The sequence below is a fragment of the Populus trichocarpa genome, chromosome 3 (genome assembly GCF_000002775.5).
Source record: "Populus trichocarpa isolate Nisqually-1 chromosome 3, P.trichocarpa_v4.1, whole genome shotgun sequence".
NCBI classification, from domain to species: Eukaryota; Viridiplantae; Streptophyta; class Magnoliopsida; order Malpighiales; family Salicaceae; genus Populus; species Populus trichocarpa.
Genome location: NC_037287.2, coordinates 14,972,815 through 14,987,600, shown reverse-complemented (window position 1 = coordinate 14,987,600; position 14,786 = coordinate 14,972,815). Strand labels below are relative to the sequence as shown.

Here is a 14,786-nt window from a genome sequence, read left to right as displayed (position 1 = left end):
GCTGGCGGAACATAATTTATGCATACTAATGTCAGGCAGGCATAGAAGTTTTTCTCCTTCTTTTTTGCGTCTCGGACTCTAATTGAAAAAAGAATTGTTCATAATTCTTCAATATTCATGACTCCACTAGCTGTGAATTCCGTTAAGATTAATAAACTGCAGCATAATGCTCCACGCGTTTACCTGACTCAGTTTTGCAGCATATGTAGTGATAGAGTTGCTAGTGAAAATGTTACAAAAGTAGACGCAAAATATACAGATATATATCGAATTAATCAGCTCTAGGAATGCGAAACACACCCTCTTTTTTTTCAGATGGTATATATTTTTGAATTTTTATTTCTTAGTGACTTAATTCACCTATATGATCAGGTCAAAAACATATCATTTCACACCCAAACTATGAAATTAACGAATTTTTTATTTTTCAGTACCCAATTTGACCTCCTTGTTAAAAGATACACCTTCTTCTTAATTACCAGGATTTAAAAAAAAACCTTGCATCTCAGGCTTGCCTGCTAACTAATTAAGATATGTCAGAGCCACCAAAATGCACAGAATTGTATGTGGAAAGTTCACGTTATGTGTCATATGGTAACGCTGCTTAGCAAAGTAGACGGAATAAGTAGGTTAGTTGTCAAAATCTGGTGGGCTCGATCTGCTAGATAGAAACAATGTCAACCATAATTTGAGATTAGCGGCATAACCCGTCACTAAGTAATATCACTAATCACACGGATTATGCCTTAATTCATAGTTATCATTGGGCCCATTTTACTGGATTTTGTGGCATCTAAGCCGAAACTTATCGGTCATGCAACTGGTCACGTCTAATCAAGCAATATAATTTATCGTCTAAAAGGGTGATGATACCTCACTATGAAAAGTACAAAAATATAAATCTTTGATAGTTACCGTGAACTATGCTTCAAGTGTCACCAGTCTCGACAGGCTCAGGTGGCTTGGGCCTAAACCACACACTAATTTATGAGCTTTAAGTAGGGTTAAATCGAGATAATGGGTGACTTTTTATCAGGAAAATATAGAGAGAAATAATAGCTTTCGGTTGGCCTAGTGTTGCAAATTGGACCCATCAATGACTTGTACTCCTCAATGAAGAAAAAAAAGGTGCGAAAAGAAACAAGTAAACTAGCTTAAATTCAGATGGAAATAGTCCGGTTGGAAGGGAGCTCGTAGGGCCAGGGTAATCCATTGAACAAAATGGTTTAATTTGCACACCTGATTTTGGCTTAGAGGAGAATAATTATCGTAGCATAAGATCCTTAACAAGTGGTCTCTGATTTAATGGAGGCGAGGGTGGTGATGATTTCCATTTCTATCAAGTTGGGTTTGGTATTTATTTTTTTTCAGACGATTATATATTCTAGTGTTGTAGTATATAGTGGATTTCTCACTTTTAGAAGGAGTTTTAGTTGTTAATAGATCCTGGCTTACCCCCAAAAAAAAAAATGTTAATCAGATCCCTATATTTTGAATTTGTGACGAAGTTAATTTCTTCCTCCGATTTTGTTATTAATTTTCATTAAAGTTAACGATCAAACTTTGTTAGAAGTTTGAATTGAACAGAAAATGCCAACGGAATTAGAGAAAGGGATATTAATAGTGGTCAAAATTAAAAATGTCAGGACCGGACCTAATTATCCTTTCTAAAATCATTACATAGTTTAATTGATAGACGTAATTAAAACCACATTCACCTCCAATGTCATTAACCTCCTAGCAGTCTCTTACGGGATTTATGGCATCTTAAGCTCTCAAAGGCATTTTCACGTGTAATTCTATCTCTATATATATATATATATATCACATTCAAATCAAAATGATTGAAGGCAGTAGCTTTCAACTCAGGTCCCAGAGAACTGCAGAAGTTGAGCATACGGCCATCCTATACACATTGTCGGTGTCTAGTCAGCAACTAGGTGTCTGTGTGTGTTTCAACTTTCGCAGTAAGAAATGGAACAAATCATTATGATGTCTATAGTCGGAAAAGATAGGTGATCAGCATCAGAGGTGGGGTTAGATTGAGCTTGCAATGGCAATGAATAATTGTCCTTCTAAAAAGGCACGCTGGATAGATTCTTTCAAATGATAATATATATGAGGGACGTTTTGCTTATAATCTGTCAAAACTCAAAGCTACCTTCCGTGAAGCTATTGCCTTTCTTGAGTCTAACTCCTAATACTAGTTACCAGAAAATTTTCTTGCAAAAAACTCTATCGTTGTACTCTTTATAACCTGTAGTTTATCCATATTTTTAATATATTCATCTATCAATTTTTTCTATCAAAATCTTCTCATTTAAAACAATTTTTTATTTATTTTTACACATTCTTGAAAAGACATTTAAATCAAGTTATAACTAAATATATTGTGGTATCAAAACAAACTACATGCAAAAAAAAAAATATGAGTCATTATCTAGTTTTGTGATAACTAGAAACCCTAACTGATTTTAAAAAAAAAATTGGTTATGTAATATAAAATATTACAATTATTGTTGCACGTGTGCGGCATCGCGACGATCATCCTCCTGAATCAGGATGGACGGGAATTGTATGGAAGGAAAAGATAAGAAATTCTTGTTTTTTATCAATAAAAAGAGGGAATGGGAGTCGCCACCTAATATGTTGGTTACTAAAAACCCTAACTGGTCTCAGAGTTTGGTAAAGGGACTGATTGTGTAAAGGAAACGTATTAGCACCCCTAATACACCTTACTTGAGATAAGCTACATTATTTATTTTTCTGATATAAACTAAGAAAATATTATGTTTTCTAACTGTTGGTCTGTTTACAGTTGAAAAACAAATTCTCCTCGGTAAGAAGATCTTTATTTTATCAAGTGAAAAAACATAACCGTTCTTATGCCAATAAAAAAATAAAAATAAAAATAAATTATTTTTTTATTTAATATCAGAAATATGTCTTACGTATAAGTTCATAATCTCGTATATAAAAAAAAATGTTTTGGTATTTTTGAAATGTAGGCCAAAATCCTTTGGAATTTTACAAATTTGTTGTAAAATCTATGCAATAGTATTTTAGATTTTTTAAAAAATACTAATATATATAGGATTTTTGGCCATATGAAAGAAAAAGATTGACCGAGTTGACCAGAAATTTTGTGGTCTGACTATAAACCGACCTAAAAAAACTTAGTTTGTCCAAAAAAACTTAGTTTGTCCCGAAAACAACCTAAAAACAAAACCACAGTCCAAAAACAAATTAAACACTCAAAAAACACTTAAAAAATAAAAAATTCTTAAACAAAACGGATCAAACACTAAAAAAATAAAGAACATGAAGAACACCAACATGAACTTTAATAAAACCCAACAATATATGTTCCAAATCATACCAAATATGGTCAAAACGAAGGAACATGCATGTTGAAAATCATGCAATGATCAATAATCTAGCATCCAACCACTTTAATATTCACTTAAACATCATGATTTTGTCAACCGAAACCTTTTAATTAAAAGCCGTTGAAATTGTGTTATTGATGCAAAGAAACACTAGATTATTTGCTAAACTTGTATATGGAAGGGTTCTAGGCAAATAAATGAAATAAAACAAGTCATAATTATGTAGTTAAGACAATGTTCTTAGGAAGAACATGAAGAACACCTAAAGTCAAACCTAGCAAACGTGGAACCCAAATCAGACATGAAATGGACAAACCGAGGGCATAGATATGTTGGGAATCATGCAATGATCAATAATCTAGCATCCATTTACATTGGCTATCAATGAATCAACATGATTTGGCCAAAATAGGTTTCAATACCAAAACAAAACCTTAGAATTAAAACTCATTAAAACATGTTATTGCTGCAAATAAACTATAAATTGACTAATCAAGTCCAAAAAAGTGTCTAATGCCAAGAAATAGACCAAAATTGGTCCAGATCAAGGATCTAAGGTAATATTCTTCCCAAGAACACAAAGAACATTACTCAGAACTAGTAAAGGCAGCCACTTTCAAGCCCATAAATGGGTATTTTTAACTTTTAAAATATGTTTTCTTTATCCTAACAAGTCACACTAACATACACAAACATATTTGAATTTAAAACACTAACAAAAAAAAACATTAAAGCATTAAAATTAAGCTTGAGGTACCATATTCAAAAACTGTCAACTTAAAACAGTCTATATGCTCATGCAACATGGATTCAAAATTAGTTTTTTTAACTTATTTTATGCATGAACAGGCCTAGCAAACCCAAAGTAAACATTATTACATTAACATGCATAGCTTAAATCAAACACAAGTTAAAACAACATTATAACTTAAAAACAAACTTATAACAATAACTTTCTATATCAAAAACTTTAAAATAACATCATTAAATAATTAAAAAAACACAGCAACAAAAAGGTGAATACAACATGGCTTGTTGAGCATTCAAACCTCTTTTCTATACGTATAAACATAAATATAAAGCAAAACAAGTAACAAAAATAACAAAAGCAAGCCACAAAGAACTTACTTTTGGGTTTGCAATGTATACCTAGAACGAGCTATTTTCTCTTGGCTTTTCTTTGAAAAGTTTTGCCTCTCACAAGTTTACAAAACTTAAAAAAACTTGTTCTTTTTTACTCTTGGATCTCTAATCTTATATTTCTTAACGTTATTACTCTCTTTTTTCATATCTTTTTCTTTACTTCTTTTTATGTTCACCCTTCAACATGCTTGAAGGAGGTATTTATAGCGTTTTGAGAGGTCTTAAATCCATTTCTGACCACTTAATCTTGAGAGGAGTGTTGTGAACCCTTGATAAAGACCCATTGAGGAGCCTTTATGTGTGAACACACGAGAACCAAATCAATTTTTGCAAGATAAAAGCACTGTCATAGCTGACTGAGTTGCCTACTTTTGAGGCTTCGTCAGATAAATTATGATGTTATTGTTGCTTAAGACCAACTGATGTTGATAGAGGGGATGCACTTCTTTCATTTGAATCCAAACTTGCTCCATTTAGAGGTCTGTAGCTCCATATTCATGCGTTTAAAATTGTCAACTCGATTAGCCAATACTGTCAGAGCTTATTGAGTTGCCTACTTTCGAGAATTCTCTGAAGCAATTCTGACATTATCATTGCCTAAGACAACCTGACACTGGTAGAAGGGATGCACACCATTCATTGAAATCCAACCTTGTGTAATTTGGAGGTTTGTAGCTTCATATTCATACATTTGAAGTTGTTTACTTGATCAACCCAAAATTTAAAAACTGAATGATGGCTGATCAAGGATAAGATGTTAGGGAATTCCATAGAGAAATTGGGATGTAAATGTTTAATTTCATGAAAATAGGTTGTAGAGGGGATGCTCAACTTCCATTTGCAAAAAAAAAAAAAAAAAAACTCATGTCATTTGGAGGTCTAGAACTTCAAAACGAGCTCTTGGAAGATGTCAACCTAATCATCATGAACTATCAAGGAAGAAAATAAACAGAGGCTGAATCCTGAATGACTCGTTGTCTGGGTTAAAACCATAAAAGTTAGGGTTTTTAATTTGAAATTTGACAAAGTTTTAATTTAGTCTATGCTCTTTCAATTGTGGCGTAACACCCTTAATTTACACAAATTGTTTTTAATTGCAAGTAATTTAACCCCCGCTAATCTTGATTGTCAACCCCTAAGTTGGTTGACTTTTCCTTTTAGTTATTGGTTCTGAATTTATATATTTTGACCCCCAATTGACCACCAAACTTTTAGTTTTTTCAATTTAGCCCCTGATTTGGTCAATTTCATCTCTATATTCCCGTGCTTTTACCAGTTTGATCCTTGGTTTTGGATTTCTTCAATCAAGTCCCTAATTGTCCATCAAACTTCAATATTTATGCAATTAAGCCCCTAATTAGACCAAATTAACTCCTATAAATTACAATTCAACCCCCAGACTTTAATTTCTTCTAATTAAAGCCTAAATTAACTTTAAAAATTAATTTTTCTTGCAATTAAGCCCTCAATAAATTCAAATAAACCTTAAAAAAATTCTAACTGAGTTTTTAAACATCCAACTTTTTTTATTTTCCTCCTCAAATTAAATTTTCTTTATCAGTAGGGCATTCATCAGTCGAAAATACTTTGTCATATTTTTTGATCTTGTATATTTGATCTTCTTCAACCAATTTTCGGTGATTTCCTGGGCATTCTGATATACTCTTCTCGCTGATATATATTTTTTATTTTTTGTATTTTCTCTTTTTTTTCCTTTCTTTGATTTTTTTTTGTTTGTGTGAGACCTCAAAAGGGGTAGCAATAGATGTCCCCTCTTTTCAACACTTATTGAGCCTTTACAACACTTACTGAGCAAAGACTTGTTAAGTGCTTTATGTAGTAAGTTTGTAAAGATAAACAAATTGTTCTTCAAAACTAATCTTCTTACAGCTTTTATATCGGTTGATATGAAACTCTGTCTTTGCAGCAATCCCTTTCAACCAGAACTATAATCAAATTATTTACAGCTTGGTTAACCTGAAATCTCAATCTGACGATTTTCTTTAACCAAAACCTTGATCTCTGATACCTCCCGATTACGAGGTTTGAAAACTCGGTGCTTCCTGATTGCAAAGTTGAATTTCTTTGTGTTTCCTGATTGCAGGGTTGACTTGAAATTCCGCATCTTAGTGGTTCCCTTAGAACAAAAAAAAATTCATGGTATAGCTCGGCTAACCTGAAATCTCAATATGGTGATTCCATTTAATTAACCAAAATCAAAATCTATCTACAACTCGGTTAACCTAAAATTCCAATTTGGTGATCCTTTAACCAGAACCAAAATCTCTATGTACAACTCGGGTAACCTGAAATTCCAAGCTAGCGATTCCCTTTAACTATAATCAAAATCTCTATTTACAACTCGGCTAACCTGAAATTCCAACCTAGCTATTCCCTTTAACTATAATCAAAATCTCTATTTACAACTCGGCTAACCTGAAATTTCAACATAGCGATTCCCTTTAACTAGAATTAAAATCTATGTATATAGCTCGATTAACCTAAAATTCCAATATGAAAATTACCTTTAACCAAAATCAAAATCTTTATCTGCAACTCGGTTAACCTGAAATCCTAATCTGACGATTTCCTTTAACTAGAACCGAAATCTCTGTCTACAGCTCAGTTAACCTGAAATCCTAATTATTTTCGAGAAGTGAGGATCTGATCCCAAATTATTTTAAAAAAAACACGTGTTCAGTATAGAGAAATAATTAGAAAGGCCCTAATAGGTATATCATCATAAATTCAGAATATTAAAACAACTTATTTTAGATAGAATGTTTTAGAGTGATGAGATTTTTTCTTTAATATAACCACCTTCTTGTCTAAGAATTTTTATAGATTAGGTAATATTTCTAGTTATTATAAATTAATTAGATTGTGACTTCTTATTCAATCTTTTTAATCTCACCGTGATATCAGGTGTGAGAATCATGAGAGATTCAACAATAATAAAACTCCACAATATACATGCTTGGCCCACTTGATCTTGTCATTGTAGAAATGCATCATATTATAATTCTGGTTGACAATATTCGCCAACTAATTAAAGTGGAGTTGTAGGTGAGTCCCTTCATCTAAATACAGGATAGCCGATGGTTTAAACTTCATCTTCAAAGATAGCTTAGCGAACAGAATGGCAATCCCTCCATAAGCTTTTATGCTTCTTTTTCGATATTATGTGAACTCCTTTTGGCCTTTGCTAGTCCTGAATGATGAAGCGTATCACTGAAACTTCGTTTAGATCTGAAGTATCTAATTCAATCAAATGTGTGGTGGTTATAAGGATCCCTAGAGCTGATGCCTGCAGGACCCAACAGTGTCGTTTTGTTTCAGTAATTAACAACTCCTAATTGTAGAGGTTAAGAGGGTTTTTTATTATTATTTTCTTATAATGTTGAAAGCTTAGTCATTGATGAAAGAGAGGTATAGATGCTTCCTAAATATATATTTATACAATTATTTCTCCTTTTTCCCAGTGACTTGCTATCAGGCCCATCACATTTCTAAAATAGGAAGGACTAGTGATGCTCCTTTATTGAGAAAAGGAAATTTAGAAAAGTTTTGGAGTTATTAAGCTTATATTATTAGAGCAACTGATTTCGCCTACATTGATTTTTTTCCGAAGTGGTTTCATCACTTCTAAGCATTTCTGCAATTGTTTTGGGCAAATATTTTATTATTTCGCCTACTTATATATATATATATATATATATATATATATATATATATATATATATATATATATATATATATGAAATTTGAACTTGAGAATTCTTGAAAGAAAGGTGATGTAAAAATCAATTAAACTACACAAGCTCATGAATATACTCATATTTCCTTTTCTATATTTTCTGATTGAAAAAACCCTTTAAAGAGAGGTTAATTATGGTCAAGGCAGAGTTACATAGAGAAGAAGGAGAGAAATTAATTATTTTTAGGTTAATTCTTTTATTTTTAAATGTTTGGCCCCGGTTTTTTTTTTAAAAAAAAAACTTTATCTTTCTTATTTATCTTTCAATCCTAGCTCCGCCCTTGGTTATGGGACAACTTAGACCTCTTAATATGATTTTTTTTTTTTTAAATAGACAAAATTAACTCCATATGCGTTCAAAAAGAAAAATAAAAAGACTATATATTTGGTATAGATTGAAAGGAAATTAGCAGTTTTGTAGAGAGAAACAAAGCATATGAGTTTCTCATCTTATGCTACCGTATATATTAAGGATTTTCTGTCACTATACTGATGAAATTTATGTTCTTGAGTGGAAAACTGAGTAACAAAAAGGATCCCATATTCACTAGACTATTGACTTGTCGCCAACAGAAGAGTGACGTTGCCATTAATATCATAAAACACTGAAGTTTCGGCGACCTTTTATGCTCTTCTTGCCGTGACAGATTATTGACTAACAGCCCATTAAATACCTTTACTCTACTTTTATTAGACTTTAGACTATTCGATCAATTTGGCAATTATCACACTAAATGTAACAATTCAGATGACTAATACTGTTGGAAAAAATTCTGATAATATAATATATTTTTATTTTGATCGTGCTTTAAAAATATAATATTTACTAAATATTGTTATTTCTAAATACAATAAAAAAATTAAACTAAATATTTTTTATTGTATTATAATCTGTTAGTTTTTTTCCATTAATTTAATCTTTAGCTTTTATTTAAATAAAAAATAAATGGAGGGTTTTTTTTAATATACTCAATTGTAATATTCTATGCTCATCAACTGCTCCATTAGGCTAAATTCTCAAAATTCCTAGAGTAGAGGAAAGGTTAGGGACAAGTAATTGCATGCTCTTATGATATAAATTAGTTTATATTTGCTTCTTAAAGGTTATCAATTTGAGTTTTATAAATTTTAGGGTCATTAAAGATTTACATGATCGTTAACTTCAACACCAATGAGATTAATCAAGGAAGATGCAAATCAAATATTTATGTTAATAAATAAATAAATAATAGCATGCGCAGGTACCCCTAGCTAGTGTTCACTAGCATAGTAATCAACAGTTACTATGATGATTTAACATGGTATCATAGGATCCACAGCCATCAGCGTTATCCTAAAAGGGTAGCTAGGAGGGGTTTGATGAGGCCCAAGCTCGAAAGGTTGAAAATATAACACAATCCCAAATTCAATGTAAGGCTTGGGCTGAAAAGCCCGCCTTAAAAAAAGGAACAAAATTCGTCGCATGCCACGTGGAACCTGAATTTTCCCGAAAGTTCTCTCACTCTCCACATCAACTCCATTTTTCCCGGGTGTCTTTCTTCTGTTGCTCCATAGGAAGTAAAGCCAGCACTGCAGGAGATCTTATTATATCATCAAATAAAGGTATGGATAATTCTCTTTCTTGTGTTTTTTGCAGTTGGCTTGACGTCTTCTTTTGATGAGAATTGGAGATTTTTATGTAAATGTGGTTAATTTTTAGGATTAAGGTGATTTCTTGAAAACGGGATCTTGGAGTTCTTGAAATTGTTGGTTATTTTGTGAAGATGGTTAAAGTGAAATTTTTCATGATTTTCAACTTGTATGTGGATTTTTGTTTGCAAAGTCTCTAGCTTTTGGTTTGATTTAGTGTTTAATCCATCATTATTATTATTGTGATTCTTTAAATCTTTGTATTCTTGAAAGTTGTTGCTTTGGTGGATACATGCTCTCTATTGATGCCTATATTTTAAGCAGAAGCAAGGAATTTGATGACTTATATCCGACACGTTACAATAATTCGTCTATTTAATTACTCGAGTAGTGTAAAATTTCTCACAATTAGTAGTAACCATTTTATTTTTATTTTTTTTGTTAAAAGGATCACAATATCATAGCGTATGCGTGGAATAGCTGCATTATTGCCTGCAAAATACAAATTCAAGCAGATACGCCCTATGACAGGATCATGGGGTAACATCCCATCCCTTGAAACGATTCTTGTTTTTATTTGAACTGTAGCGAAAAAGACAATCATATAATTAACAGCTTTTATTACTGATAATCACATCCTCACAAAACTAGGTACTGTAGCCACTTCAACTCGGAAGAGACAAGAGGGCAATGCTTCTTTCGAAAAAGTGCTAGCTCCAAATGAAAAGATGGATCCTATTGTTGCCTTCAGCAAACCTCCTCCATTACCACCTGTTTTTGGACCATTAATTGCTCTCTCGTTGTTTGAAATGTGGTCGAGCCATGACGGTGATGATGACTGACTGTTGATGTAAAGCTGCAATCTCTACTGTTGGTGTTTATGTATATAAAAACTTTTGTGAGTGCATCCTATCCAAAATACTTATTTAGAAAATGGAATACTATGTTCAGTGCAAAAGCAAATAATCTTGCAATGGGTTTCCAGGCTCTGATGTAGCCTGCAAGAAGTGGGTTGACAAGAGGGGCCAAAAGCCTGCTGTAAATTTTTGAACAGAATTGCATTATGACATGAGGACTCTTTAGCAACCCTGCAGAAAACAAAGCATAGGTGTAGTTTAATGCTATTAGCTATGAGTTTGATATTAATGGAAGTTTTGTTATAGTTTAATAAAATTTCACCTACATTCTGCAGCTCTTGGGAAATCATCAAATATTGCAGTCATATTCTTTAACAGAGTCTGTATTCATACATGGAGCAAAGAGCGCATAAAGAAGAAAACAAAGTTGTTAAACCATGTAATATAATTGGTTAGAAAAAAATGTTCTTTAGCCTAAAAGATTTAGGAAATGTTGAGAAAAATTTATTTTGGGTGATTACCAGAACAATGCCTCCTGGTTTGATGGGTGATTCTATCACAACCAGAGCTTTCCTGTAGCAAAGCATAGTTTTTATTAGAGAGACTCTTGTTTTCTTATGGATTTTGGGGGCCAAATATGTTTTTAAATTTGGTTCTTACTTGATAACAAGTCTGTCGTCTTTGTGAGAACATTCATAGAAGCTGCATCCTCTGGTGAAGGGTATCTGGATCGTTTTCCATTCTGCATGGTAGAGAATTCTCATCAATTTGTTAAATTGTTATGAAACAAAATACATTTTAATGCTTGACAATGTCTGATGATTATAATTTTTACCTAAGTGCCAATTCACGCCTGCTGTCATTTCATCATCTTCACATACATGTTCAATGATGAACTTCATATTCTCGCCCATGCCTGCTGTAAGTTGTCGAAAGAAATGCATAACCTCCTTCAGTGATACATTATAGGCTGTGTTAATTGGAAGAATCAAGAAATGTATTTGTTAGATTTAAAAGGAGTCTATGAAGAATAAGAAGAGACCCTTTTCCCTTGCATTGGTTGAAGGAAGGAGCAGTTTTCGAAGTGACAATCCTCCGAGATATAGCCATCTAGTTCCTTCAGCTTCTTGTCATTGATGCATGTATAGAATTGCTTGATCATATTGGACGGAGAAGAACCCAATTTCAAGTCGAAATCAGCAGCCGCTGACACAACCAAGTTGACCCATCTTTTGTTGAACAATTTGTTATTTACCTGTTTTCTTAAACATGCTACTTCTTGTTCCATCTTCACGTTGCTCAGCATTAATTGACTCGACCCTTTAAAGGGAGAGGAGGCGAGAGTGAGTCCAGCCACTCCTTTGAGGGAGATGGTCTGCCGTGGGAGCTGGCCAGGGAAATTGACAGCAGCAGCCATTGTCTATTCACATAAGAAAATGGTGATATTGAATGTAGAAAGGAGTATAAGAATGAGCCAAATATGAGAGAATCGAGCAAAGAATAAAGTAGCATGTTTTGTGCCTTGGCAGGAAATCAAAGAATGTTCTCCTAGTGTTACCCATGATGATGCAAGCTTGAGCCGAGGAAGCTCTTAGCCCCGTAAAGTTTGTGAAGAATCTCCAAGACTAATTTCCACCTAAATTCGGGCTGCGAAAACACCCACCCACTTTACGTAGTTTAAGCCTTTTGAGGCCTCTCTTGGAATAGATTCCATTTGAAGGCAGACTATCAAACCTGAATGCTTTCATTCGGAATGTTGGAAGACAAATTTCCTACAGTGAATATATGTATGGGGATGTTAGTTGTACAAGAAGCTGAAAAAATTTGCAAAAACATAATTCTTCAAGCTTAAATATTCAGTTCCATTTAAATTCAGAATCACTTAATTTCCACTTTCGTATTTCACTATGATTACAATTTAGACCTGGTCAATAACACAATCGAGGAATAAATCAGGTGTCTCGAGACATAAATGGAATAGCCTACAGCATGAACTACCACCCTTTCCAGTTTGGGAATAGCCTACAGCACGAACTACCACCCTTTCCAATTTGAAGGTTCTAATTTTTAATCTGAGTAGAAGTGGTTAATGGGAAGGGAAATGACCACTTGTTTTGCAGTTTTTGATTCAATATGCCCCTGGGTTTACCTACAAAAATAGAGATATCTCAAAGTTCCTTGTGCAAGGCCAGCAATGGGGTGGTTCCGTCGTTTAAGCTCATGGTCACATAGCATGTCTGGTATGATCCTTGTCATGATCATAGCTTGTGTTTGGTATCACCTCCTCTATTGTTTTAAAAGTGTTTTTAAAAAAAAAAAATTCAGATCAATATTTTTGATGTTTTCAAATCATTTTAATGTGCTGATATCAAAAATAATTTTTTAAAAAAAATATTATTTTAATATATTCCTAAGTAAAAAACATTTTAAAAAGCAACTGTTACTACACTTCACTCCAAAAAAAAAAATGTTATGCTGTTTCTTTTGTTTTCTTTGGGAGGGGGCATGGTACTATTACTTGAATTTTCAAAATTTTCATAATAGTAATGTATTTGATCTTCCAAAAACAACATATTTGTCCTCTACCTTGTCTTTAATTTGCCTCAATTTCAAGTTTGCTCTTCTAGAGGTATCTCATTCAAATATTTCTAATTGCACCTGGTATGTTTTTTATTGAACTGTAAAAAATATTCTCCTCAGTTTTGGAGTAACCAATTCGCTTCCCCATTTTCGTTGCCACAAAAAAGAGTTCAACATGCATTAAACATTTACGTTAAGCAGATGAGATGAATTGGGTGTCATACCAACCATAGCGTGCGTTAGAAACAGAAAACGGGCTTTGTAGCAAGAATTGGTGGTTGGGACTTGGGAGGCATGCCAGAGGAATTGTTGTCTTGCACGAGGGTATAGGTTGAGCTACTGAAGATTAATGGTATAGTGTTTAGCACTGACAATTGAGCTTGCAATTTTCTTATCTTTTCCTGTTCACTTCTAGCACCTGTATTTTTTTATTATTATTATGCAAATAATGGGAATGGTGTCTGCATTTCCTTGTTGGAAGACAGATTTAGAGCATGGCCAATAGAAAAGGATGAATTGCTAAGGATTAGATTTAAACTAGGGTACATAATTTGAAGAAATAATAAAACCTCTGAATCTCCAAAGTTAAGGGATCACTAGAACATAATGCAAAGCAATTCTGTCAAACACTTGACCTAGGCATTAAGCACATATTTTGAATTCCCAGACAATTTACCAACAACTTCCTCACAGTAATAATCTGGCTAACATTTGCTCACTCAGCTTACCTAGAAAAAGGATCAGAATCAATGAATTTTTCAGGACACTAATTGTTCATCAACATGGACACAATGGAGAGACATTAACTCGGATTAGCAAGCAAGTAAAAAAAAGAGCAGCGAGAGAAAATAATGAAAACAAAATGGTTCGCAAAGTGTCTGACTACATATTCTTATCCTCTACATCAAATAACAGAGATCAGCATTGCCATAGTAATCTAACCTCCAGGATGGCATGATCTGAGCCAAATATCAACGTCCTGTCCCATTTTTTTATTTTTGATGAACGGCATAATGCACCCTGCTCTAATTAACACTGAGGACATTATTTACACTAACTATTATAAACAGTTATATATCTCCCTTGCTGTAAATTTTACATGCACCTCACAGCAACTGGAACCACTCGTTCATTTTTCAATATGAAGACAGTGTATTCTAGAAGAGTTGACATGAGGGATAAAGAAGATTTTCAGTTAATCATTAGACACTCATTTCAAATAAAGAATGGATTGAGCGGAAATGCCTTTGAAGTTATAATTGAGGACACCTGATGGGATAGAAGTATTTAACAGTTCACTTCTGAAATGAAAAAACCAAGGGGTATTTGTTGGGTCCATAGATCCAGAGAGAAGCACCATCTTGTTCCGGTTCCATGGACACTATCATTTGTTCATACAACCTTATTGACTCCGCATATATTTCTTTACTT

At 33.2% G+C, this 14,786-nt stretch overlaps 1 protein-coding gene across 2 annotated transcripts; it reads right to left on the bottom strand.

The window, feature by feature from the left end:
- Nucleotides 1-10,469: 10,469 nt before the first annotated feature.
- LOC7458195 (uncharacterized) lies at nucleotides 10,470-12,219 on the bottom strand. 2 transcript variants are annotated; one of them, XM_024597201.2, is made up of 6 exons: nucleotides 11,818-12,219; nucleotides 11,611-11,725; nucleotides 11,436-11,517; nucleotides 11,297-11,348; nucleotides 11,098-11,156; nucleotides 10,470-11,006 (listed from the first exon to the last, which is right to left on the bottom strand). In XM_024597201.2, exons 1-6 carry the CDS (start codon nucleotides 12,190-12,192, stop codon nucleotides 10,841-10,843), a joined length of 849 nt encoding a protein of 282 aa, XP_024452969.2. In that variant the 5' UTR covers nucleotides 12,193-12,219; the 3' UTR covers nucleotides 10,470-10,840. The 2 variants fall into 2 exon arrangements, with proteins under 2 accessions (XP_024452969.2, XP_024452968.2); XM_024597200.2 differs by having other exon boundaries at nucleotides 11,102-11,156.
- Nucleotides 12,220-14,786: the final 2,567 nt, after the last annotated feature.